This window comes from Agaricus bisporus (genome assembly GCF_000300575.1).
Source record: "Agaricus bisporus var. bisporus H97 unplaced genomic scaffold AGABI2scaffold_3, whole genome shotgun sequence".
In the NCBI taxonomy this organism is placed as follows: domain Eukaryota; kingdom Fungi; phylum Basidiomycota; class Agaricomycetes; order Agaricales; family Agaricaceae; genus Agaricus; species Agaricus bisporus.
In genome coordinates this window covers 47,979-69,658 of record NW_006267366.1, presented here as the reverse complement: position 1 = coordinate 69,658, position 21,680 = coordinate 47,979, and the positions used below count along the sequence as shown (strand labels likewise).

Sequence of the window (21,680 nt, the reverse complement as noted above, 5' to 3'; positions counted from 1 at the left end):
GATCAAAATATTATATCATGATCACGATCACTTTTTTTCTTCTAAATGGAACCCCTTAATCCGACAACTTATTGAATTATCCTCCCTCCAGCCCCAGGACCTGTAGACCCTGTCAGTCAATCTTGAAGAGAATTTATCTCTTGTTCACTCGTCTCTAATCGTCGGGTATAAGAGTCTTCATACGCCGCTGGAATGTCATGAGTTTTCTGCGGCCCCTCTTGTACAGTGAGCACATTTACGCACCAGGCAATTTGGATTTTGCTCTATATCGCGCTATGACCTCTCTGTTGTGTGCAATGGCAGCCAACTGGGCATGTTTTATGGTCCCTAATATCCCAAGTACACTCAAAATGCGGGGCGATAGGAGATAGAAAGGCGGACGCACCAGAAACGTGAACTACAAAGGGGATGACCCTACACCCGTCAACTTCTCTCAGCAACGTGATTCCGCCCCAAGCTATGCGATGTTGGTCCCTCGCAACACGTATAATGGCGACGTTCGTTAGGGGCGAAAAGTATTTGACTAAAGATCAAAGAACTGAGCGAACGTCAAGCAATAAAGCTAGAGTCAAAACTGACCGGTCAATGACAGGCCCACTGCTCCCCATCCTGCGTCTCCAAAGTTGGTGATTATGCTCTGCTTCAAGGCGAGGTAGACTTTTCTGCCGTCGAACGAGTTATTTGTAGAGGTTGTTGGCTGGTTAAGCGGGATCTCTGTCGGGATGAATTCGACGAGAAGCCAGCGATTCTATTATATTTGATATTTTAGTTATAGAGAATTGTGTGAGAATCGAGTCTGCTGTACATGCCTTGAATCTGACCATCGTGGTGAAGGAACAGAAGTGATGTCACGTGCACGCTAGGGAACTATGTTCTCCGAGAACGACGGTGCTGTCTTTCAAACCCTTCCTTTTCCCTCACATTTTGCATGGCAGTAAGGCCTTGAGTCCTTGGGACTTAACCTCATCAAACTCGATGACGTTTTTCTTTTCAGCTAGACAACAAGGTAGACAACCTTCGAGACAAAAGTTATACTTTTATGTTCAACAAGTGCCTGAGGAACGTACCTATTAATAATTCCAATAATTCTTGACAGGTATATGTCGACCGGTTGCAATAATATGTCGTTTAAGGCAAGCAAACGCCCACCAGTCTCACTAACGAGTGATATAAATCAGAAAAAGTGCAGGAGTTACTTAGCTACTTACGTGAGTTGCGATCCGCGGCTTCCAGGCAAGGGTGAATTGCATCGGTCTCATAAGGAGAGCTAGAAGCACTTGAATTAAACGTACACAAAACTTCCTTCATTTCAATCATAAGCCACTTCACTCTCTCACCAAATTGTCTACCCAACGCCATTGACAAAGACAGTCCAAAGACACTTAACAAATAAATGCTTTAGTATAGCGTTCCGACCCTGTTTGTGGCGTGACTAGACCACTCTCGATGAGCTTCAGAAATTCTTGGATTCTACTTACACATTGAGAATGATAGCCGGTTGACAGTGTAGTTAGAACGGAGGATTGATATGTCAATATCTAACGTCTAACCGTGGTTGATTATTTACTTGGGTGATCGATCAAGTAGGCAGACTCAAACGTTCAACATTCAAGCATGAGCATCCAGGATTGGAGATTGGCCTCGACAGATAGCGTCCTGCTGAAGATATACAATTTTACTCAACTTTGAACGTTCAGCGGTGCCAAGAATGTTCTACTAATAAACGGGGGCCATTTAGCCGTTCTTATGATCACAAACCTAAATAAAATTCTGCCAACAAGTTCATGCCAAGCCCTGGTGGACAGGCAAAAGCGACGTGTGACGTGTGACACCTAGGCTCTCTCTGCTCCGTCGCTCTTTCCTCCCTCGGTGTTGGTCTCTACCAGGGGCTGTCCACAACTGTGAGCTTGAAATTCTCGTAACTTACTGCATCCTTCTCAGCTGATTATGGAAATATTCGTAGGCGCGAACCAAACCAAGTGTGGATCGTGCGAACGGTATATGAAGGGCATACGAAGCCCAAGGCTCTTGGCTGGATATAAGGGTATTGAGTCGGACCCGACGCTCACACAAGATTTCCCCCGCCATGCCTTCGGTTATGATCAGGCAGTACACGAATAGTCAGTAACATTGTTTAATCATCTCGTCGATCACCCCTGATCGCCTGGAATCACTTTTTAGTTGCTGGCTTGGTGCTACTCATATACGATCAAATAATTACATGGGACAAAGAAGTAAACCGTGTTTGGCTGTCAGCATTTCTTGTTACAAGTACCATCAATAACTCACTAATGTTCTTTTCGACAAGCAGAAGCAGTGATTGGGTCTTGAAGATAATGTTCTTTTTCGGTCGTTATTGGGCACTAGCTATCCAGATGTGAGTTTTCCCGAGCACTGTCCACGTATAGCTTAGTCAGAACCCAGTATCAATTTGGTCGCCACTCATCCTAATATTCTAGAGAAGCAGCTGGTGAACTGCCATAAATGGTTTGGATTCCAGACCGGCGCTGTCGTCCTACTGTTAATCAACCTGCAATTGATCTTAAAATTAAGAGGTATGAAAGAGACTAGAATATTGGATCCCGACAATTGAGTAATCTGAATAGTGTATGCCCTATACGAACGCAGCAAGAAAATGGCCGGCTTCCTCTTTTGCGGGTTCATATGCTACATAGCCGTGATGTTCTGGTTGGGAAGCAAATTCATCCTTGCGCTGAAGCTCGACTCAAATTGCATGGTGATGGAAAAATTTGACCCAACAACGACGATAGCTTTCTGGTTCGAATCATGTTCCGTGTTTAATATTCATGCTCTCACTTTCACTCATGTTAGCGCCATATCCATGATTGATCTGGGTATCCTCTGGGGTCTAACGGTCAACAAGTACAGAGATGCCTTACGCTATGGCTGGTCTACCAATCCAATCTTACGCCTAGTCATGCGGGATACTTCATGGTCTTGTCTTGCGATATTTTGTAGGCACGGAAACACTTCACTCGCTTTTCATCTAATATAACTTCGCCGTTATCTAGGTCTATTTATTGCTCTGCTGCCTTATACTTTGATAGTCCGGCAGGTTGGCCATATCATTTACTGGTAAGGCATACAGAACTTGTGATGGATACGCCGTATTTACACTGTTTTATAGCCTTCTATGTTCCTTGGTGTCCATCCTAGTAAGTATAGCTACTTCAACTGAGCTCACGCTGTTGCTCAAATCGAGGTAGACGTGTAGGACAGTACTCAATATGCGTGGTCTGAGCCATTCGGATGGCCCATTGAGCATTGATATCACGACAATGGAGCTTGAACTGACTGATATAACTCCCCTAGAGTAAAGTTCCCTGTTATACATTAGCATTAGATTGCATTCTTCTCCGGTTAGTGGACTCCCCAGGAGCGAGGGAATTCACGGCGGGCTGGCTTTGACACATGCCAGTCAGATGTTGACTTTTAGAGGAATGGGCTGGCTTTTGGATAGTGAGAAAACCTGTTTCGAGAGGAGTTGTGGGACATGGCTGGGGAGTCGGGAATTGAGCAGCCTAGTTTATGGGCCTGGCCACTTCCATCAGGCGACTGGCGATGTGAACTATGATTTTGCAAGCCCTGTGCAGGCCTGTCGTATCTAATGCAAAATCGCCACCCCATACTGCGGGTGGGGTAGGAAAATGTAGATGCCCACTACACCGGAACAGTTGAACTTTCAATAAACCTATGCATCATCGGAGACACAATCTACACTTATAATTATTCCGATTTCCGGATGGCGGGGTGATAGATTCTCGAGTAAAATTGCTTGACATTTTTATATATACTCTTTCTCCAGCGTCGGGACCACCGAATGGCATATATGGCCGCCCTTCCGGCGATTTACAAACTGAGGGTCCTTTACTTGCCGGGTTCAGATCGTAGCCATGGGGCCTATAGCGTTTGCGTAACTAAAGCCATAAACCTCCTCGACGAGGGGACCACACGACGACAGGGGCAGGGCATAGCGAGACATGAAAAGCGCCAGTTGTGAGTGCTTCGTCGGAAGGTTGACACAAATTGGGCAGTGATATGATCGGTAACGAATCATCCAGAAAGACAATTCCACTAGACATCGGCGCAGCGCTGTGGCCACTGGCCGAGGAATGTGCTGAGATCGTTGGAAGAGTCCTTGTGCTAAAGACACGGACTACCTTGGTGAAGGGCCCGGTGGAATCTAAAGAAAATATATATCTCTTCCAAGAAAAACCGAGCGCTTCGGCGTTAGTTGGCAATACTTGTGCTTACTTAAACCTGACCATTTGGCGTGGTCATTTACCGCACACTCAGCGTTCACGGTCGAGTTTTGTGTGGGTGATTTGCTGAAAATTAGTGATAGCGCGAGATGAACATCGCTGTTCAAATGGAAACGGGTACATACTATATCGAGAAACCATTTGAGTTCAGTTTCATATTGTAGTACTAGACACGTGTGCTATCACAGCTTACATCTGGCAACAGCCGTCATCGCCATGCCTGGTGGTACTCCTCTTCCCAAGGCAGATTCTGACCAAGTACAAGCTTTCGCCTACGACGAGCCTAAATCACTCAGCGCATACCAAGTTTGTCTGAACTTTGAGGAACAACTTGCCACAACAACGAGAGTGCGTTTGGTGAGAATACTCGGGTACTTGCTCCTCTATGCGCCGAATCGGACCGTTCGCAATGAAGTCGCGAAGTGCATCCACTCGCACAAGGATCAGAGTGATCTCGTCGACGCAGGGGCATTTTTCGAATGCAACGTCATAGCAGCTTGTGAGTGTCGTTTTCCCTGTGGTACCGTATGTCGTGAAACGCTTTGCCTCTTCCAGTCAAAAAACACAAAGGTCGGACGCCGACATCGAGCGAACAGTCATCGATATCCTCGCTTGAGGCAACGAAGAAGGAAACCGAAACAGAGGCAGTGTCTGAGGCTCCCAGGAATCACAAGGAAGCGAAAAGTCAAGTGAGTGACTGCTCGTACCAGAAATCCTCGCCCTTATTTTTCACTATTCGTGTCGTAACAGGCGCTTATTCGCGACAACTGGCGCTGCGTCGTAACGGGCACACTTCACGACGACGCTCCCGCCTCCGTCATCAAGGCAGCTGACTCACCTGTAGTCGTCGCCTACACAGAATGTGCCCATATCATTCCGGCAGCAATGTTTCTTAGTGTGAAGCCTACAGACTCGGAGGACAAGAGTCCAAAGGCAGGTTGTCTTGGGTTCGTACGTCGCGTAGGAGCTCTAATATTCCCTATGCTGCAGCGGGACTATTCTGCTTCCATACTAGCAGTCCTCAAACAATTCCACAGCGATATCAGCAGCTTCAATAAGGAAAAAATGCATTCTCTGATGAATGTTATAACCATGGAGAAGAATATTCACGATGTATTTGAGCGGCTGGAACTTTACTTTGAAGCCACAGTTAGTCCATCATCTATGCATACTCCGGAACGCACACTCATATTCATACAAGTCCGTGAAAAACCACTATCAAGTCAAGTCTTTCAGGCCATATCCAGTTCATCCCCAGCAACGTGATACCGTCACCTTCTCAACGAAGAGTCCTGAAACCCTCCCAGTCCCTTCTCCCGAATTACTCGCCTTACATGCTACTTGCTGCAAGGTTGCTCACTTTTCTGGTTCCGCCGGGTACATAGATACTCTTTATGACGATCTGGATCAGACGGGCGTCTTGGCTATTGATGGCACTTCAGATGACCTCCTGCGATACAAGTTGTTGTCTCTAATGAACTCTGAGCGCGTTGACAATTTCGACGCCTGACTGATGATGCCTCGACTCCTCTTTAAGGTGCTAATATAGTCCCCAATGTATTTGTATAGAATTTTTTATATTCGACACAAGACTCTTTTCTGACAGACAGACGGTACTGAATTTCTCTAATCCGCCATAAAAAGAACTCTAGGCTTTCACTTCACTTCCGTCCGACTCACACAGTGATTGAGGTCTGATGTTAATGATGCCAATCGTAATCACTGCTAGGTCTATTCTTAGAACTTTTTTTTTTTTTTTTTTTTTTTTTTTTATTTCAATTCAAATTTATTCGCGGTGCCCGTACGCAGACCGCGCCGCAGGCGGGGGGGCCAGAGGCCCCCCTTCTACGATACAATAGCCCAGAACAACATCAGAGAAAAGAGAAACAGATAAAACTAAACTACACTAACAACTACCAACTACGAAACACCAACGCAACTACCGACTTACAGGATTGTAATACTACGGATGAGAATGCCGACCAGAATTGACTTGTCCCACACCGGCGACAGTGGTCATAGAAGCTAAAGGACTTACAAATTGCCTCGCCTCCAATAAATCTTCCAGGGCCCTCGAAGTGGCGCGCTAATTCCATAACGCCGCGAAAAGAAAAGAAAATGTTACCTACGAGATGTTAATCTAATAAGTAGACATCATAACACACAGTTCATGATGACATAAGAAGTGGCGGACCCGCAGCCGTGACAAAAGAGTCGAAGGAGGAAAAATGAAACATATCCAGTGGCCCGACGCGACGAGCGAAGCGAGGAGCGGAGGGTGCGGCGTGGAAGTATGGTCACTTGCCTGACGCCGGCTTGGTGGTCCCGTCGCGTGCTTTAAACTGGCGGCGAAGCCAGGCGCGATCGAAACGGTGTTGCCAGAACGGACACTTGAGATCCGTCGCGGCGTGTTGGCGCTTATCTGCGGGGCGCCCGGAGGCAGTGCAGTTGACGCATTGGCGAACATCGACACGGGACGCGGCGACGCTCGTGGGATGGTTGGCCGCTTGATGAGGCCCACCGCAAAGGGAACAGCGCGCGGACTTGGCGCGGCACTGTTGATGATGATGACCCCATCGCTGGCATCGGGAGCACAGGACGGAGCCGGAATGAGGTTTGGCGCCTAGGATACGGCAGTTAACGCCAGAAACGCTGACTACCTTGTCAATGAAGGCGCGGGCGCGAGCGCCCGACGCCGTGTCGTGAATGTCGACCCATGCCCAGCATGAGTCAGAGTGGGGGGAGGTGCGCATGAAGCGCGGCTTATGTTTGATGAGTTTGGTAAGCTCAGCGCCTACCGGGGATACTTTGAGAGCGTTAATAAACGCCTCGTTTTGCTTGGCGTACCACTCTTTCGGGTCAGCCTTGATGTGGGGGACATCAACTACCTTGAGGTATGACGTCGACGTGATGGGATCGGAAGTGATGGGCGCTTGGGGGGATGGCCAGCGCTTTCTGATGTGTTTGAGGACGAATGCAGTGAGCGCCTCAGTGGGGACATGGGTGGCGGCAAGATAGATGCCGTTGCCATCAACCATGGCATGCGTGAGCTGGAGACTTGTTTGGTAATTTAAGTCCCGCTTGATGTGTGCGTTGAGGTCATTGATAACCTCCGGAGTGAATGATGCAGCCGTGATGTTGAGACCTGGCGGCGGTATGACTTTGATACCACGGCGCGAAGCGCCGTGCGTGGTGTGGCGGTGTCGGCGGTTCGCTTTGCGAGGCGCTGACGGAGCGGCAAAGGAGACCGCGGGGGCGCTTGCTGGAGGAAGCGCGCGCTTAGATGTCTTGGGCTCAAAATGTTTGAGACCCTGGAGGGGGATAGCGCCGGTCTCGGTCCGAACTGGTTCCGGAGCCGGGGGCGTCATAGTGACGTCAGAGGAAGCCGGCTCGACCCGGGACTTCTTCTTCGGTGGCTTAGTCGTGGCTGACTCAGCTGGTGGCGGTGCGTTCCGCGGAACGACACGAGGTGCAGGTGCTTCAACTGCGGATGCAGGCGCAGCTACTGCGGGGAGGAGATGGCGGAAAGAGGGAGTGAATTCGTCCCATTTTACCTTGAAAGCCTCATAGATAGACTCGAGGTCGTTGTCCATAAGGGAGGGGTAGACTTTAAGCATGTATACTCTCCATTTAGGATCGGTGAGTAGCGACAGGAATTCTATTGAGTCGACGATGTGTTCAATACACTCGTCGACATCTGCTTGGTTGTTGGCCAGCTCTTTGGGAGAACTGGGACGTGGTGTGACGGCCTCATAATCGAGTGCCATGGAGTCGTTGTCATCGTTGCATACCGAAACGGCAGCAACCGATGGGCCGGAAGACGAGGATCCCGAACGTTGAGATCTCTTGGATAGCACTGACACCGAGGGTGACGGCGCGCGAGGAGGAATGGGAAGACGTGGGACCGACGGAGATTCCGCCGGGACCGAAGGGGGAAGGACACTGGGCGGTGTCTTGACAGCCGGCGGGGCTGCACCGATCCCAGAGAGTTGGCCAGAGGGCCCTTTGACATTACCTTTAGCTTTCATCGAAGCTTCGGCGTTAGCTATGGCTTCCGCAGGGGAAAGGTTCCGGTTGCGGACAGCGTCGATAATAGCGCGATTTTCTTTTGAATCGCCGCTGATAGAAGAGAGAGCGAACGATGGAGTGTTCGCAATGAATTGAACCAACTCCGGAGTGAGGAGTTTGCAGTTAGGGTTGGCGGGTGGTGGTGGCGCCTGAGATGGTGGACGAGACGGGTATGGCGTAGAAGCCGGTTGGGTTTGCTTATTGCGACGCGGAGCGGGCATTGGGACTGTATATTGCTACGACTAGACTCTAGCACTGAGACTTCCAAAAGAGGAAGGTAGTGGTAAGAGATCAAGGAGCGATGTCTATTCTTAGAACTGTTAGTACGTTTCGCTCAATGGTGTAGGAGCCAGGTCGGGATGAGGAAGTCGAGAGTTTAAATACCTACAAACCGGGCATAGAGCCGGAAGGAGATCAGAATCGCCAGCCTCGATTGCTGGGAGAATACGATGGCGATTGGCTTGAAGAAGTCACCAAATGATAGCCTAAAGTTATATTTCTAATTCGCCTTGGTTTGGAGCAATTAGGTGCTATGCAAGTCGCGTGTTGAACCGCAATGACAGCAATTGGGCTGACTTGTGCCCGATTCATACGGTATCTGACAAGCTAAGTCCAGCACAGCGAACTCATCGAGCATCTCTTAACCATTTTGAGGTCCTGTTTCTGAGCGTTGACGTTGAAGATCAACGTCGATGTTTTTACTGGCTGTGTTGGCAATAGCAGAAGCCACTTCTATACATCTTGATTAAGAATTTCTATAGAAGTACATTGCAGACTACACTCGACGCATTGAAAAAATCCAGCCAGAGGAAGTACAATCGTTCAAGCCTCGATTGTCATCATGGAGTTATCCAGGGCCAACAGCTGGAATCGCAGGAGGCCATCCGAAGTGCCATCACTAGCCAACACGCCGATCTCTTCTAAATCGTCATAAACACTATCTATGTACTCTGCGGAACCAGAAAGGTGAGCAACCTTGCAGCAAGTAGCATGCAAGGCGAGCAATTCAGGAGAAGGGATAGGGAGGGATTCGGGATATTTGGTTGAGAAGGTGACAGAATCACGTTGGTAAGCGTTGATTGGATATGCACTGAAAGACTTGACTTGATAGTGATTTTGCGTGGCCTTGTAGAGATAGGTACCGGATAAGTATGCGGTTGGGAGAATGCAATATCGTACTAACTGTGGCCTCAAAGTACAGTTCCAAGCGGTCAAATACGTCGTGAATATCTTTCTGCATGGTTATGACATTCGTCAAGGAATGGACTTTTTCCCCGCTGAAAGTGCTGGTATCATAGCCGAATCGTTTGAGGACTGCTAGTATGGAAACAGAATAGTCCCGCTAATGTATAAAGAATATCAGAGCTCCTATGCGACGTAAGAACGCAAGACAACCTGCCTTTGGACTCTTTTCCTCTTTAGATTTTATATTAAAGAATATTGCTTCCGGAATGATATGGGCACACTCGGTATAGGCGGTGATTATCGGGGGCTCAGCTGCCTTAAAGATATCGGCGGGAGCGTCCTTGTGAAGTGTGCCCGTTACGACACAGCGCCAGTTGTCGCGAATAAGCGCCTGTCACGACGCGAATAGTGAGAATAAGGGCGAGGGTTTTCATTACGAGTGGTTACTGACTTGAATTTTCGCTTCCTTGTGATTCCTAGGGGCCTCAGTTATCTCAGCTTCAATGTCCTTCTTCGTTGTCTCAAATGAGGGTCTCGACGGGTGTTCACTCGGTGTGGGGGTTGGGCCCCTGTGCTTTTTGACTGGACAAAACGAAAGTTGGGCGACATCCTGGAGATGAGGGTTCCACCAGGAAAATAACTTACAAGGTTTTATAATGTTGATCTCGAAAAACGCCCCTAGATCGGTGAAAGCGCTCTGGTCCTTGCACGAATGAATGGATTGGGCAATTTCGTTGCAAACAGACAGATTCGGCGCATAAAGTAGCAAGTACCCGAGTATCCTCACCAAGCGCACTTTCTCAGTTAGGGCGAGTTGTTCCTCAAAGTCCAGACAAACTTGGTATGCGTTGAGTAGGTTAGGCTCGCCATAGGCAAAACGTTGCACTTCGTCAGAGTCGGGCTTCGGAAGAGGAGTACTAGGCATGATATTGATGACGATGAAGATGATGACGGTCGCTTGAAAGGATACAATAGTTCACGTGACTTGTCTTCTGCTTGACTTAGGTCTCCGGGAATGACTGGAATGAGTCAAGTGGGTTTTCTCAAAATTATTAGTTCATTTGAACAGTGTGGTTACTCTCGCACTATTACTGAGCTTGAAATCTGTTGAACTTGCCTCATACCCTTCACATCCGTCGGAATGATGGCCCATGGGTCAAATCCACCTACCTCAGATTATCCCTTTCCCGGCTTTTCCATGCTATATATTATCTGAGGTAGTCACATCTCCGATTTTCAATCACCATCTATCTCTAGTTGTTACGACTCTCAAACATTGCTGAAGAACGAGGGAAAATTCACTCCGGAATTTACGGACGAGTGCGGCTGTCCGACTTCCGGTTTGCTTCAGACGATGAGGGAGGTGACCGAGGAGTCCAAGCGTTTAAGATGCGACTTAAATTACCAACAGAACGACGAAGGAAACGGGAAAATATCAGAAAATGACAGATTGCAAGAGATTCGTGTCTGGAGATGAAAAGTAGTGACAATTCGCTGCGCCGTCACGGTCTACATACATTTTTTTATACTAGGACAACTGTGGTCCCTAATGTATTTGCATAGAAATTTTCAGATTCAACACAAGGCTCTCATCTGACTGACAGTACTGAATTTCTCCAATCCGTCATGAACAGAACAATATGCGGTCATTTAACAGCTTGCTTTTTTCCGGGCTGACACCGTGAAGGGACCTGGTGTTCAGGTTCAACTGCCAATCGTAGCGTACTATGTACAGTAGACCAGGAGCCACAGCATCCTCTTGGCAATCTAGATTGGGGTCTATCCTGGTCTATCGTCTTCCTTTGGTTCGATGGGTTATATTTGGACTCTTGCCTTACTTCTGGCTTGCATTCAGGCTAAGGCCTCGCCATTCTGCAGCCAAGTTTTTCATGCCTTGAGCGAAAATCTTTGACCAGCGTCGAAATCCCACCAGCTGAATTGGCAGTACCCAGATCGATCAATTTTACACCAGAATCTCGACTAGCACACGGGAGAATACAACTGATACATTTAAGAGTCGATGAGAGTGAAGCATCATTCCGACTTCGACTAACATCGTGGAGCTCGCGCCAGAGACAACAGCTTGAGTCGAAGGAAGCCATCTGAAGTGCCGTCACTAGCTAACACGCCTTTCTCTTCTAAATCATCATAAACTTTATCTATGTATTCAGCGGAACCAGAAAGGTGAGCAACCTTGCAGCAAGTAGCATGCAAAGCGAGTAATTCGGGAGAAGGGACAGGGAGGGTTTCAGGGTTTTTGGTTGAGAAGGTGACAGAATCACGTTGCTGGGGATGAACTGGATATGGGCTGAAAGACTTGACTTGATAGTGATGTTTCACGGACTTGCAGGAATATGAGTGTGCGTTCTAGAGAGTTCAATGATGAACTAACTGTGGCTTCAAAGTAAAGTTCCAGTCGTTCAAATACATCGTGAATATTCTTCCCCATGGTTATAACATTCGCCAGAGAATGAGAATTTTCTTTATTGAAGCTGCCGATATCGCTGTGGAATTGTTTGAGAACCGCTAGTATTGAAGCAGAACAGTCCAACTGAATAACAGAGGTTATCAGGGCTCCGGTACGATATAGAAACCGAAGATAACGCGCATTTTCGGGTTCCACATTAAATATTGTTGCGTCCGGAATGATATGAGCACACACGGTGTAGGCGACGAATATCGGTGGGTCAGCTGCCTTAACAACAGAGGCAGGTACGCCATCTTGGAGCGTGCCCGTTACGACACAACGCCAGTTATCCCGTACAAGCGCCTATCATGACGTGAGTAATGAATAAATCATGGCAGATATTTGCAGTCGCTGACTTGGTATTTCGCGTCCTTGTGATTCCTCGGAGGCCCAGTTATCTCGGAATCCGTTGTCTCAGATGAGGATCTCGATGAATGTTCGCTCGACACCGGCGTTCGATCTTTGTACTTTTTGACTAGACAAGACAAGAGGTTCCGTGATATACGGTATCGCAAGGAAGACCCAACTCACAGGCTGCTATAACGTTGCATTCGAAAAATGAGCCTAGTTCCATGAGATCGCTCTTCTGCCTATGAGAGTGAATGCATTTCGCGACTTCATCACGAACGGCCCGATTCGGCGCATAAAGCAGCAAGTACCCCAGTATCCTCACCAAACGCACATTCTCCGTAGTACCGAGTTGTTCCTCAAATTTGAGACAAACTTGGTATGCACTGAGTGAGTCAGGCTCGTCACAGGCAAAACGTTGCACTTGGTCGGAGTCAGCCTTTGGAAGAGGAGTAACCATTGCCAGTGGAAGGATTCAGAATCCAGAATCCAGATCTCAGATGCTGGCATACGCGTGATCGTGGACGTCACGCGTACGGGAGCCACTTATGATCATGAGCTGATGAAGGCAACATCGCCGGGTCATGGTTTCGCAGTATAAACCTATCAGCTCCCGAAAGCCTGTCAATGCAATTGGAGACAACATAATAAGACATCTAATTGGACGCGGTGTTTCGTGTTCGTCAACCCATTTACGCTCGTTTCTCCCACTGATAATTAAACTTCACCACCCGCCTTCTCCTCAATTGCCCTCTCAACCGAATTAATGGTTATACTTTTCTTTTGTCCAGGTACGCCCACTCCTCGGAATACTATCAACGACAAAACCATACTAGTTAATCCAAATGCACAACAGGTCCATTGTGCAGCACGATAACTCCTCAATTGATCCTCTCCCTCAGCCAAATTTGACGTTATACGATTAAAAATGACAGTTGAGATGGTAATACCAGCTGATGTCCCAATCTATAGTCAAAAATGTGAGCAATAAAGGAAGAAGTAAAGCACATAAGACGATGAATCAATAATTTACCTGTGCCATCGTCTGAAAAAGAGCACCAGCCAAACTCTGCTCGTGAGGTAATGAAATCTTCGCAATATACAAAGTCCCTGCCGTATACACGAGTTCCACACCCATGACAGAAAGAACTACCGCCGGAAAACAATAAGCCCAATATGTGACCTTGGGATCTACAATAGCAAAAAGCAGACAAGCGATTGAGGTTCCAAGTGTCCCCATCGCTTATAAAAAACGAAGGTTAGCTTTGGAGAAATGGTAGAATGACAGGAAGACACCCACTGGTGATTACGATCATGGAAACATGGTTCGCCATGATTCCTACAAAAGCGTCACACAGAGTCCCAGCGACGAACAATGGGAACAACCGAACGACAGTCTGTAATGGCGTGAGTCCAACATAATTTTGGAAATACAGCTAGAAATTTGAGAAGAGAGAAAACCCAGTGAATGATAAATCACGAAAAGATAAAAGAAAACCAACCTGGACCCAAAATGTCCAAGCCATGTACGATGACCAAGTTAGGAACACAATGGCTATCACTGCCGCAAATCTTCCCTTCGCGCGAGCCCACAGTGATAATTTCATCAAAGGAGGAGGAAGTCTATTGTTCCATGTTTCATTCCCTTCTTGAGGTCGATGGTTTTGCACTTTCTCAAGGTACCATTGCCACCAAATGAATACTCCAACCAATAGTACGCCGACTATCAGGAGAGCGATGATGTCTACTCCGAAAAACCGAATATGAACTTACAAGGAAAGAAAAAAAAGATAGGGGAAAGATCTCGTACAACTGGTAGCCCATTGCTTTTGTGCTGTTTCACCCTCACCGAGTACAAATAGAATAAGTACCAGGGCCGCCGAAATCAAGAACGCGCCTAACCAATCCACGCGCCTTGCACCAGCAGCATCGTTATCTTCGTACTTCCATTTTCGATCGTTGTCAATCGATAGAAGACCGCCTATGAAGCAAAGAACGTTGACAGCCGCGAACAAATAGAACGATGATCTCCAGGTCTTTCTATGCGCGAGATTCTAAGTACTAGCGGGGGCGGGAAAAAAATGACGTACGAGGTTTGCTCAGTAAGCGCACCTCCTGCTGCTGATCCAAAGGCTGCACCAATAGGCGCGCCGGCCGCGAAAGTGGCAAAGGCGAGTGACCGCGATCTCCCAGGTGGAAAATAATCGGCGAGGATGCCTAACTTCATAAAGTACATGAATATTACAGACAACCAGAAGGAAAGAAAAGCATACCGAAGCTGGAATTGTAGCTGCTGCTCCAATGCCTTGGAAACCTCTCAGTATGATGAGAGTCAAGACATCTACAGAAAATTTTAACCCCAGAAATAGGACAGGGAAGGGTGGAATAAGCGTAAAAAGTTAAGAAAGTTAATTTGCGAGCATATAAGCACATACTGTTGGCAAATCCGCAACTTAGTGTAAAAGCGGCGAGCAGAGTTGTTCCGATCAGGTATGCCTTTTTGCGCCCATAAAGATCTGCGAGTCGACCACAAACCAGAAGTAAACATCCCTTGGTTGCGAGATAGCTGTTGATTAGGAAAAAAGAACTAAAGAATGGGTGGTATGAACATACAGAACTCAGCGGATAAGCAGCCATGATCCACTGCAATAAACTCGGATCTGCTTGAAATTCTCGACCAATGGCCGGTAAAGTTATCGAAACCGATGTAGTATTTCCTGTCTGTGGTCGAAGAGTATGGCCTAAGTGAATGCCCGCTATTTTAAATTTGCTACGCACATTAACAAACATCATGAGTGTCATGACAAGGACCATTGTGATTGCTTTTATAGTGCTTCTTCGTGGCTTCAGGACGTCGGTATCTGAAGGAAGAGGCGAAGGAGATAGTTTTGAGGCTTGAGAAGGTGGGCGGGACATCTCGCTTTCCATTTTTTCTAGTTCCTTGTCCATGTCTGTCGTCGTGTTGTTCATACCGGTATATATAGATGGCCCTCGCCGAGGACGTTCGGGACAAGGTCGGGCTTGAGCTGCGCACAAGTCAACTAGTCATATCGGTCACATGGGGCTAGTGTCAATGGAAACGAACAGCGTTCGGTTTGTAACTTGCCGAAACGGCGCCTGTTTATGTCATTTGGCACTCGACGCTGGGGAAAGAGCAGATACTCGACAGAATCATCCGGATAAATTTTGGGTACAGTCGGACCCCTCTTAACCCATACCTGTCGGTGGACTGCCTACGCTATGGGTTATGAGGGTCATGGGCTATCTTGAAACTCGGGAAAAAATCATGAAAAATGTATAATCCCGTTACGACACAACGCCAGTTATCCCGTACAAGCGCCTATCATGACGTGAGTAGTGAATTAAATCATGCCGGATATTTGCAACGGCTTTACTTGATTTATATTCGCGTCCTTGTGATTCCTCGGAGGCCCAATTATCTCGGAATCCGTTGTCTCAAATGAGGATCTCGATGAATGTTCGCTCGACGCCGGCGTTCGATCTTTGTACTTTTTGACTAGACAAGACAAGAGGTTCCGTGATATACGGTACCGCAAAGAGGACCCAACTCACAAGCTGTTATAACGTTGCGTTCAAAAAAGAGCCTAGTTCCACGAGATCGATCTGCTCCTTATGCGAGTGAATGCATTTCGCAACTTCATCACGAACGGCCCGATTCGGCGCATGAAGCAGCAAGTACCCAAGAATCCTCACCAGACGCACATTCTCCGTTGTACCGAGTTGTTCCTCAAATTTCAGGCAAACCTGGTATGCACTGAGTGAGTCAGGCTCGTCACAGGCAGAACGTTGCACTTGGTCGGAGTCTGCCTTTGGAAGAGGAGTAGACATTGCCAGTAGAAGGATCAGATGCTGGCATGCTTGTGACTTAGTTGACGTCACGCCACGTACAGTCAGAGACACATCGTAATCGTAAGCTCATGAAGGCAACATATAGTGAAGGTATCCGAGTCATGGTTTCGTAGTGATTCCTATCCAACGGTTTGCCAAGTAAGGGGAAGATGCGTGACGACGAATCAGATAGTGATGGGTTGAAGAGGTCTACCTCTAAGCGACCGATGTCTTTGCAGACACCTTCGCCCTCGACGTTTCGACCACCTTCTCTGAGACATACGTCATATACCACACCCGAAGTCAAGGCGTTGGCAGCAAATACCGATCTACATGAAGGCGGCGTCACAAAAGCAAGGGAGAGGAAGCAGTCAACTCCAAAAGCCATGCGGTTGAGACCAAGAGATCAGGCGAAAGGAAGAGGAAAGGAGAGTGAGAAAGATATAATAGCTATCAGCTCTCGAAAGCCCGTCAATGGAATTGGAGACAACATAATAAGACATCTAATTGGACGCGGTGATTCGTGATCCATCAACCCATTTACGCTCGTTTCACCCACTAATATCAAGCTTCGCCATCCCCCTTCTCTTTGATCATCCTCTCAGGAGGATCGTTTGATATACTTTTCTTTTGTCCAGGTACACCCACTCCTCGGAATACCATCAATGATAAAACCATACCAGTCAATCCAAATGCACAACAAGTCCATTGTGCACCATGATAACTCCTCAATTGATCCTCTCCTTCAGACAAATTTGACGTTATACGATTAAAAACGACGGTTGAGATGGTTACACCCGTTGAGGTCCCAATCTACAAACAAAGGGGCGAGCAATGACATAAGGAACACATAAAAGACGATAATCAATAACTTACCTGCGCCATCGTCTGAAAAAGAGCACCAGCCAAACTCTGCTCATGAGGTAACGAAATTTTCGCAACATACAAAGTCCCTGCCGTATACACGAAATCAACACCCATTACAGAAAGAACAAGCGCCGGAAAACAATAAGCCCAATATGTGATCTTGGGATCTATAATAGCAAAAAGCAGACAAGCGATTGAAGTTCCAAGTGTCCCCATCGCTTACAAAACGAAAAAGCAAAGGTTAATGTTGGAGAAAATGATAGAGCGATAGGAAGAACCCACTGGTGAGTACAATCATGGAAACATGATTCGCCATGAATCCTACAAAAGCGTTACACAGCATCCCAACGACAAACGTTGGTAACAACCGAACGACAGTCTTCAATGGCGTGAGTCCAACATAATTTTGAAAATACAGCTAGAAATGCGAAGAGAGAGTAAACCCAGTGAGTCAAAAATCACGAAAAGAATAAGGAAAAATGAACCTGAACCCAAAACGTCCAAGCCATGAACGATGACCAAGTTAGGAACACAATGGCTATCACTGCCGCAAATCTTCCCTTCGCGCGAGCCCACAGTGATAATTTCATCAAAGGAGGAGGAAGTCTATTGTTCCATGTTTCATTTCCTTCTTGAGTTCGATGATTTTGCACTTTCTCAAGGTACCATTGCCACCAAATGAATACTCCAACCAATAGTATGCCGACTATCAGGAGAGCGATGATGTCTACCCCGAAAAACCGAATATGAACTTCCAGAGAGAAAAAAAGATAGATGAAAGATGTCGTACAACTGGTAGCCCATTGCTTTTGGGCCGTCTCACCCTCACCGAGTACAAATAGGATAAGTACCAGTCCCGCCGAAATCAAGAACGCGCCTAACCAGTCCACGCGCCTTGCACCAGCAGCATCGTTATCTTCATGCTTCCATTTTCGATCTTTGTCAATCGATAGAAGACCGCCTATGAAGCACAGAACGTTGACAGCCGCGAACAGATAGAACGATGATCTCCATGTCTTTCTATGCGCGGGATTCTAAGTTCAAGCGGGGCCGAGGAGGAAATGACGTACGAGGTTTGCTCAGTAAGCGCACCTCCCGCTGCTGATCCAAAGGCTGCACCAATAGGCGCGCCGGCCGCGAAAGTGGCAAAGGCGAGTGACCGCGATCTCCCAGGTGGAAAAGAATCGGCGAGGATGCCTAACTTCATAAAGTACATGATTATTACAGACGACAAGAAGGAAAGAAAAGCATACTGAAGCTGGAATTGTAGCTGCTGCTCCAATGCCTTGGAAACCTCTCAGTATGATGAGAGTCAAAACATCTACAGTAAATTTTAACCCCGGAAATAGGGCAAGGAAGGGTGGAATAAGCGTAAAAAATATTAATTTGCGAGCATATAAGCACGTACTGTCGGCAAATCCGCAACTTAGTGTAAAAGCGGCGAGTAGAATTGTTCCGATCAGGTATGCCTTTTTCCGCCCATAAAGATCTGCTAGTCGACCACAAACCAGAAGCAAACATCCCTTGGTTGCGAGTTAGCTGTTGATTAGGAAAAAGAACATGATAGTGGATGGTATGAACATACGGAACTCAGCGGATAAGCAGACACGATCCACTGCAATAAACTCGGATCTGCTTGAAATTCTCGACCAATGGCCGGTAAGGCAATTGATATCGATGTAGTATTTCCTGTCTGTGGTCGAGGAGTATGGCCTAAGTGAATGCCCGCTATTTTGAATTTGCTACGCACATTAACAAACATGATGAGTGTCATGACAAGGACAATTGTGATTGCTTTTATAGTGCTTCTTTGTGGCTTCAAGGCGTCGGTATCTGAAGGAAGAGGCGAAGGAGATAGTTTTGAGGCTTGAGAAGGTGGACGGGGTATCTCGCTTTTCATTTTTTCTAGTTCCTTGTCCATGTCTGTCGTCGTGTTGTTCATACCGGTATAGATGGCCCTCGGCGAGGATGTTCGGGACAAGGTCGGGCTTGAGCTGCACACAAGTCATATCGGTCACATGGCGCTAGTGTGGAAACTATAACGGGGTTCGGTTTGTAACTTGCCGAAACGGCGCCCGTTTATGCCATTTGGCAGTCTTCGACGCTGGGGAAAGAGCACGTACGTACTGGACAGAATCATCCGGATAGATTTTTTGGGTGTCGTTAGAGGCAGGACGATAGCCGAGTACGGAATATATTGCCTCCACACGTGCTTTCCGGGATCTCCCCGCAGAAAAAAAGGGCCACATGTAAGTGTAAGTATGCCTTGCAGTTATGAAATTATCATGCTGGGTGGGGATTTAGGGTGATACGATGTAATATTGAACGAGTAAATTAAGGAGACTCGATGTATTAAAACCTAGCCTTTTGCCTTTTGGGGGAATTTGACACCAATTGGGCCGTCTCGCCCACATGGCTGCGTACCAAGAGGAACCGATCGCTTACTCTTTGATCTTGGCCAAAACTTCGGAGTCCTTGAAAAGGAAATACTCCTGCTCAAGCATCAACACAAGTTCCGCTGTCAAGGAGAACGAAAGAGACCCACCTCTTCGCCAAGTTTGATAGAGTTGCCTCCCCATCCAGGTAGCAGCACACGGTCACCAGCTTGGACACCCATCGGCAACAGCTTTCCGTCTTTGTCACGAGCGCCTGGTCCAACAGCGATGACGGTAGCTTCTGGCAGAGGGTTCTTGGTAACCGAGGTAGGGAGCAGGATACCAGAAGTAGTTTTCTGTCGAAACGTATGACATGAGTATGTATACATTGCACGTGGCGAAAAAAGAAGCTCGCCGTTTCAGGTTTGAAGCGTTGAACGAGGATTCGGTCAAGGAGTGGAACAACGGACTTGATGGACTGGAAAGTTGCTCGGGCCGCCTAAGATAGAAAACTGAGTCACTGTTCGAGTATGGGAGATAGAATAGACAAATACCATGGAGATGATGGGTGATGTATGTAGAGGTTAGAACTTCCGAGCTTTGATTTCTCGGTCACATGTTTCCTTGAGGTTGCGCATAACCCTTTCAGGGTCGGTGACGGACACAATCCTTCAGTCGATTCCATTATCCATATCAGCTCGATTCTGGACAATTCTGGTGGATACGCAAGCATTGAGATCCACTTGGAGTGCGTGTGCACAGACCGCTCCCCGATGCTTTTCCTGGTTGCCGACGGCTCGACCCTACGTGGCTAAGCCACTAGGTGTCGAGAGACACGTAAACAACATAAAGCATTGTTCCACACTTTCCTCCTTTCTCACCCCATGTCATCAGTGTCCTTGCGCTCCCCACGTCTCCCCGCAGAAATCCTTCACGACATTGTTACATCTTATCTTTCACCGACAGCCGATATTCAAACTCTACGCACGCTCTCCTTAACCCATTCTTTCCTCCTCAACTCGACTCGGATAGCTCTCTTTGATACCATTCAGCTTTCGAGGCATACCCTTGATGATGGCGTTTACCCCCATTTGTGCTCTTCTCTAGCCAAACTGCTCCGCGCTTCACCTCATATCTCGGGTTACATTCGTAAACTTGTCATTATTGAGGGCACAATCCGCAACAGCTGGTTTGGTCAAACTAGATATTGGGTTACTTCCGAAGAGGAGGATTTGCCATTCATCCTTCGTACGGTCGCTTTCGGAGGACAGCCTGAGAATGGCGATTGGCGCGGAATAGGTTTAAGAAGTCTCGAAATTTTCGGCTGCGGTAGATCCATCATGGACTGGTCGAAATTTCACGTAAACCTTCGCGAAGCATTCGTCGACGTGTTTGATAAAGGCAAACTAGAAGACTTACGTTTGATTGGTCTCGATAACTTTCCTCTGCACGCCTTACGACACACAAGATCCTTGAGGAGCATTTGCTTTGGCGGGATGGACTCTGCTATATCTAACATTATGCTCGAGAATGCGCCGTACAACGATGACCATACCCCTCGGCCACAACTCAACTTCCTCAATCTGTCTTTTGAACATAACGTGGTCCAAGGTTCAACGCTCATCAACACTCTCACCCACCCGACGTGTCCCCTCGATACTTCCCATCTGGAACACATCGTCGTTAATGGCAGTCAACATCCTAATCTACAAGACCTTTTCGATCACTGTCAGTCGGACCTCAAGTTTCTGGAAATCCGTAGTAAGTATATAATGCACCTCCTAATTCGTGTTCCATGTTATCTCATTCCATGACCAGCGAACGAATACCCGATACCCACACCACCTTCCCATATAACTCTCAGCAATCTTTCTTCGTTGCATTGCCTATCGCTTTTTGTGCCTGTAATCGACTGGGACGAAGTCAACCCTAAACCGTTCCCTTGGTTGGATCATCTTCTCTCGACTTTGTGCCTCCCTTCTACTGGGGACACCTCGACAAAGCTACACAACGTTTCCAACCCTAATCTCCATACACTTCAACTAATTTTCGATATCGATCGTATACCGCTATTCGAAAGAATTGATCAAACCGAATGGTCTAATCTCAATAAACAACTCCTCCGTCTTTTACGTTCTCGGATCGTTTCGAGATACGCTGTCGTCCCCGACTTGAATATCAAAATTTACGTCTATAACGACCCTGTTTTATGTGATGCTTGCTGCTCTCCTTCTCCTC

At 47.3% G+C, this 21,680-nt stretch overlaps 9 protein-coding genes across 9 annotated transcripts; 2 read left to right on the top strand and 7 right to left on the bottom strand.

Moving 5' to 3' along the window:
- Positions 1–4: 4 nt before the first annotated feature.
- AGABI2DRAFT_200739 (hypothetical protein) lies at positions 5–826 on the bottom strand (the record flags this gene model as incomplete). Its single annotated transcript, XM_006458814.1, has 5 exons — positions 5–187; positions 244–327; positions 386–523; positions 580–748; positions 810–826. Coding segments are annotated over 5 exons (479 nt in total), but the record flags the coding sequence as incomplete, so codon positions are not given.
- A 1,018-nt stretch (positions 827–1,844) lies between these two features.
- On the top strand, positions 1,845–3,371 carry AGABI2DRAFT_191016 (hypothetical protein). The gene is made up of 10 exons (XM_006458813.1): positions 1,845–1,901; positions 1,964–2,120; positions 2,182–2,251; positions 2,312–2,377; positions 2,425–2,555; positions 2,607–2,778; positions 2,833–2,975; positions 3,033–3,096; positions 3,149–3,176; positions 3,228–3,371. The coding sequence occupies exons 2-10, from the start codon at positions 2,087–2,089 to the stop codon at positions 3,336–3,338; spliced, it is 819 nt and encodes a 272-aa protein (XP_006458876.1). The 5' UTR covers positions 1,845–1,901; positions 1,964–2,086; the 3' UTR covers positions 3,339–3,371.
- Positions 3,372–4,499: 1,128 nt separating this feature from the next.
- Positions 4,500–5,793, top strand: AGABI2DRAFT_115848 (hypothetical protein; the record flags this gene model as incomplete). The annotated part of the gene is made up of 5 exons (XM_006458812.1): positions 4,500–4,782; positions 4,839–4,972; positions 5,034–5,234; positions 5,274–5,432; positions 5,485–5,793. 5 exons carry the CDS (start codon positions 4,500–4,502, stop codon positions 5,791–5,793), a joined length of 1,086 nt encoding a protein of 361 aa, XP_006458875.1.
- A 787-nt stretch (positions 5,794–6,580) lies between these two features.
- On the bottom strand, positions 6,581–7,036 carry AGABI2DRAFT_66839 (hypothetical protein; the record flags this gene model as incomplete). The annotated part of the gene is made up of 1 exon (XM_006458811.1): positions 6,581–7,036. One exon carries the CDS (start codon positions 7,034–7,036, stop codon positions 6,581–6,583), a length of 456 nt encoding a protein of 151 aa, XP_006458874.1.
- A 2,027-nt stretch (positions 7,037–9,063) lies between these two features.
- On the bottom strand, positions 9,064–10,495 carry AGABI2DRAFT_191014 (hypothetical protein). The gene is made up of 5 exons (XM_006458810.1): positions 10,182–10,495; positions 9,988–10,118; positions 9,751–9,927; positions 9,535–9,693; positions 9,064–9,476 (listed from the first exon to the last, which is right to left on the bottom strand). Exons 1-5 carry the CDS (start codon positions 10,459–10,461, stop codon positions 9,174–9,176), a joined length of 1,050 nt encoding a protein of 349 aa, XP_006458873.1. The 5' UTR covers positions 10,462–10,495; the 3' UTR covers positions 9,064–9,173.
- A 1,090-nt stretch (positions 10,496–11,585) lies between these two features.
- Positions 11,586–12,811, bottom strand: AGABI2DRAFT_115845 (hypothetical protein; the record flags this gene model as incomplete). The annotated part of the gene is made up of 4 exons (XM_006458809.1): positions 11,586–11,879; positions 11,929–12,306; positions 12,360–12,478; positions 12,535–12,811. 4 exons carry the CDS (start codon positions 12,809–12,811, stop codon positions 11,586–11,588), a joined length of 1,068 nt encoding a protein of 355 aa, XP_006458872.1.
- Positions 12,812–13,068: 257 nt separating this feature from the next.
- Positions 13,069–16,588, bottom strand: AGABI2DRAFT_115844 (hypothetical protein; the record flags this gene model as incomplete). The annotated part of the gene is made up of 11 exons (XM_006458808.1): positions 13,069–13,317; positions 13,385–13,593; positions 13,652–13,787; positions 13,854–14,095; positions 14,162–14,391; positions 14,442–14,572; positions 14,625–14,692; positions 14,787–14,901; positions 14,965–15,072; positions 15,130–15,377; positions 16,261–16,588. 11 exons carry the CDS (start codon positions 16,586–16,588, stop codon positions 13,069–13,071), a joined length of 2,064 nt encoding a protein of 687 aa, XP_006458871.1.
- Positions 16,589–16,764: 176 nt separating this feature from the next.
- Positions 16,765–18,829, bottom strand: AGABI2DRAFT_183741 (hypothetical protein; the record flags this gene model as incomplete). Its single annotated transcript, XM_006458807.1, has 10 exons — positions 16,765–17,013; positions 17,077–17,285; positions 17,350–17,485; positions 17,553–17,794; positions 17,858–18,087; positions 18,138–18,268; positions 18,321–18,388; positions 18,476–18,590; positions 18,653–18,760; positions 18,818–18,829. 10 exons carry the CDS (start codon positions 18,827–18,829, stop codon positions 16,765–16,767), a joined length of 1,500 nt encoding a protein of 499 aa, XP_006458870.1.
- Positions 18,830–19,323: 494 nt separating this feature from the next.
- AGABI2DRAFT_134472 (hypothetical protein) lies at positions 19,324–20,036 on the bottom strand. The gene is made up of 4 exons (XM_006458806.1): positions 19,997–20,036; positions 19,858–19,941; positions 19,613–19,798; positions 19,324–19,559 (listed from the first exon to the last, which is right to left on the bottom strand). The coding sequence occupies exons 1-4, from the start codon at positions 19,997–19,999 to the stop codon at positions 19,509–19,511; spliced, it is 324 nt and encodes a 107-aa protein (XP_006458869.1). The 5' UTR covers positions 20,000–20,036; the 3' UTR covers positions 19,324–19,508.
- Positions 20,037–21,680: the final 1,644 nt, after the last annotated feature.

Excerpts from the sequence above, each read along its gene's own strand:
- AGABI2DRAFT_191016 (XM_006458813.1), top strand. The coding sequence starts at position 2,087 with ATGCCTTCGGTTATGATCAGGCAGTACACGAATA. Across the intron at positions 2,252-2,311 it reads GAAGTAAACCGTGTTTGGCT|AAGCAGTGATTGGGTCTTGA; the intron begins GTCAGCATTTCT and ends TTCGACAAGCAG. Across the intron at positions 2,976-3,032 it reads GTCTTGTCTTGCGATATTTT|GTCTATTTATTGCTCTGCTG; the intron begins GTAGGCACGGAA and ends GCCGTTATCTAG.
- AGABI2DRAFT_191014 (XM_006458810.1), bottom strand. The coding sequence starts at position 10,461 with ATGCCTAGTACTCCTCTTCCGAAGCCCGACTCTGACGAAGTGCAACGT. Across the intron at positions 9,694-9,750 it reads AAGAGGAAAAGAGTCCAAAG|CGGGACTATTCTGTTTCCAT; the intron begins GCAGGTTGTCTT and ends TTTATACATTAG. Across the intron at positions 9,477-9,534 it reads AACTGTACTTTGAGGCCACA|GCCACGCAAAATCACTATCA; the intron begins GTTAGTACGATA and ends TATCTCTACAAG.
- AGABI2DRAFT_134472 (XM_006458806.1), bottom strand. Across the intron at positions 19,799-19,857 it reads AACGCTTCAAACCTGAAACG|AAAACTACTTCTGGTATCCT; the intron begins GCGAGCTTCTTT and ends ACGTTTCGACAG. Across the intron at positions 19,560-19,612 it reads CTATCAAACTTGGCGAAGAG|GAGTATTTCCTTTTCAAGGA; the intron begins GTGGGTCTCTTT and ends ATGCTTGAGCAG.